Here is a 2329-nt window from a genome sequence, read left to right on the forward strand (position 1 = left end):
TTTTTTTTTTTTTTTTTTTTTTTTTTTTAATTTGTTTTATTTGCCTTTGATATACCCTATTCTTCTTCTCTATTCGTTAATGTAACTAGATGGTGAAAAAGACTATTGTCCATTTTTACTTAGCTTACATTAAGTTTAACGAAGGAGCACTGCAATGAGATGTTTGTGAATAGTGTTGGCCCTCTTCGTAAGCTTGTATTCCTTGCAGACAAATAGGCGGAGAAACATTTTCATGCTATTTTTCCTAATAACTATTATGTCAGAAGCATCTGATATTATTCTTAGACTATAATCATCTCAATGACTTACAAATATTAAGCTCATGTTACAAACACAAAGTTAGACTGTTGTAATTAATGACATGTGACAACTCAGTGACTATTGACCCGCCCCCCACCCCCCCCAAAAAAAGTGTGAACTTATACTAATATTGCCATCTCTTTGAAGATAAATTGCTGATGGTTTCCTTTGTGCAGGTCGGACGAGGAAGTTGTTGACCCAAAGGAGACAATGGAAGTATCTTGCAAGCCTAAGTGTGTAAGGCAACTAAAGGATTATCAGGTGATTCCCACCATAGTAAAACAGCCTTTCAGTTATATCAAAGGGATTTTCTTGTTCTTATATAATTATTAATTGTTATTGGGTGAGCTGTAACCTAGACTTGATTGTATACGTTTGTGGAAGGCTAATTTTTATTATTGTTAATATTATCATGTACGGTCTCCAGAAGAGCAACACAATAATGTCTTGGGCGATGTCATGTTAGACCTGAAAATTGTAAATTTGGAGAACATCAAATAGTATGGCCGACATATGACCTAACATAGTATGTATCACTTAAACTTTCAGCTACTCTAATTACCAAATCAACTAATATAGTAAGTCAGGAGAATTTTCTTGGTATGTTACTCTAATGGGATGAACCAATATGTGACTAAGGGACTTAATCTGTAACTGTTTGGTTTATCTAAGTAGCCAAAAAGGCATGTTTATGGGCCTCCAAGTACACCTCCCGACCTCCTCTCATATTGTCTCTCCAGATTTCAACTGGTCAGCAGAATGCTAGTATTTGTATGCTCTTTTTTGTTTCCCTGCTCATTTTTCTGTATCATAAGTGTCTATCGGGTCCATTGTTCTTTGTATTGCCAACAATTTGCCGTAATAACTTTTTATGAACAGTGTGCTGTAAGATTTTCAGTATCCAAGACTCTGAGTTCTAATTTCGACCCCGTTAAACCTTTTTCCGAGTTAGTTTTTAGCTTTCAACTTCTTGTTGTTCATATACTCCCTCTGCCTAAATCTTTGTATCCAACTCAATTATTTATTTAAAGGATGGGCTTCGGACATGGGGAATCTGGGTTTCTAACTTTTGGAAGGATTTTGGTCTCTCTTTCGGTTGAAAGTGAAGGGTTTTCTTTTGGTTGTGTGTTATGCTTGGAGGATGATATCTAATTGATTTGTGACAACCACCACCTAAGATAACAATACAGTAGCATTCATTTGATCTTCAGAACAATTTCATTTAATCTGTTCTGTGCAATTCCTGAATAATTATGTCTCGTTCATTTGTTCTGAACAGTTGCCTGAATTTTTGCAAATGTCTTCAAAATTTGTAGTGGTTTTCTCACTTTGTGGCTCTTATTTGGGAATTTGCATCTACAGGCATGTACTAGAAGGATAGAAGGTGATGAATCAGGGAGCAAGCATTGCACTGGACAGTATTTTGATTATTGGCAATGCATTGACAAATGTGTAAGCCCTATTTCTCTATTCTCCCTTGTTGGTCTGTTTAGCATTTCGTTTTGTTTCTAATCTTTTTGTGGAATTGTTACACAGGTTGCCCCAAAGCTATTTGAAAAACTCAAGTAACATGGATATAAGCTGTTGATCCATTGCGATTTTATCTTGCTTTTTCGTTGTTGAAGCCTGTGCTACAGACTTGCAATCCCTTCAATCAACTTAGTTGCCGCATGGAAAATTTTGTACTATGCACATTCTTAAGAAGTGATTAATAAAAGATACTTGTGGGTTAAATTTTGTGGACACTTTTATTTGGTCAAATGATTGAAAATCCCGCGGATGTTATTCCCAGATTTTCTTCTCTCTTGCGCTGTTATATGCTCCCAGTCCCCTAATTTCTTTGTGGGAGGAAATGTCATAAATCAGTGATTTATTTAAGCCCATTTCTTCATAGTTTTGGTTGTTTTGTGGTTTATAGTCCTGAATTAGTTGGCATTAAAATTTGCATGCAACCCTTTAGGTAGAGAATATTACTAAATGAGTTATATAGAGTAGACAAAAGTGAAGGTGCAGTCAACTGCTAGTGTTA

General features: G+C 35.6%; 1 protein-coding gene across 2 annotated transcripts in view; it reads left to right on the top strand.

Annotated features, from left to right (window-relative positions):
- The window catches only part of LOC102599860 (cytochrome b-c1 complex subunit 6-like), a 4279-nt gene extending 2176 nt beyond the window's left edge, over positions 1–2103 (top strand). For both annotated transcript variants that reach the window (XM_006359337.2, XM_015314410.1), the window contains exons 3-5: positions 477–561; positions 1663–1752; positions 1837–2103. In XM_006359337.2, coding sequence (XP_006359399.1) covers positions 477–561; positions 1663–1752; positions 1837–1869 — 208 coding nt within the window. In that variant the 3' untranslated portion in view covers positions 1870–2103. The remainder of the gene's footprint in view (positions 1–476; positions 562–1662; positions 1753–1836) is intronic.
- The last annotated feature ends 226 nt before the right edge of the window (positions 2104–2329 follow it).

Source organism: Solanum tuberosum, unplaced genomic scaffold, assembly GCF_000226075.1.
Source record: "Solanum tuberosum cultivar DM 1-3 516 R44 unplaced genomic scaffold, SolTub_3.0 scf00298, whole genome shotgun sequence".
Taxonomy (NCBI): domain Eukaryota; kingdom Viridiplantae; phylum Streptophyta; class Magnoliopsida; order Solanales; family Solanaceae; genus Solanum; species Solanum tuberosum.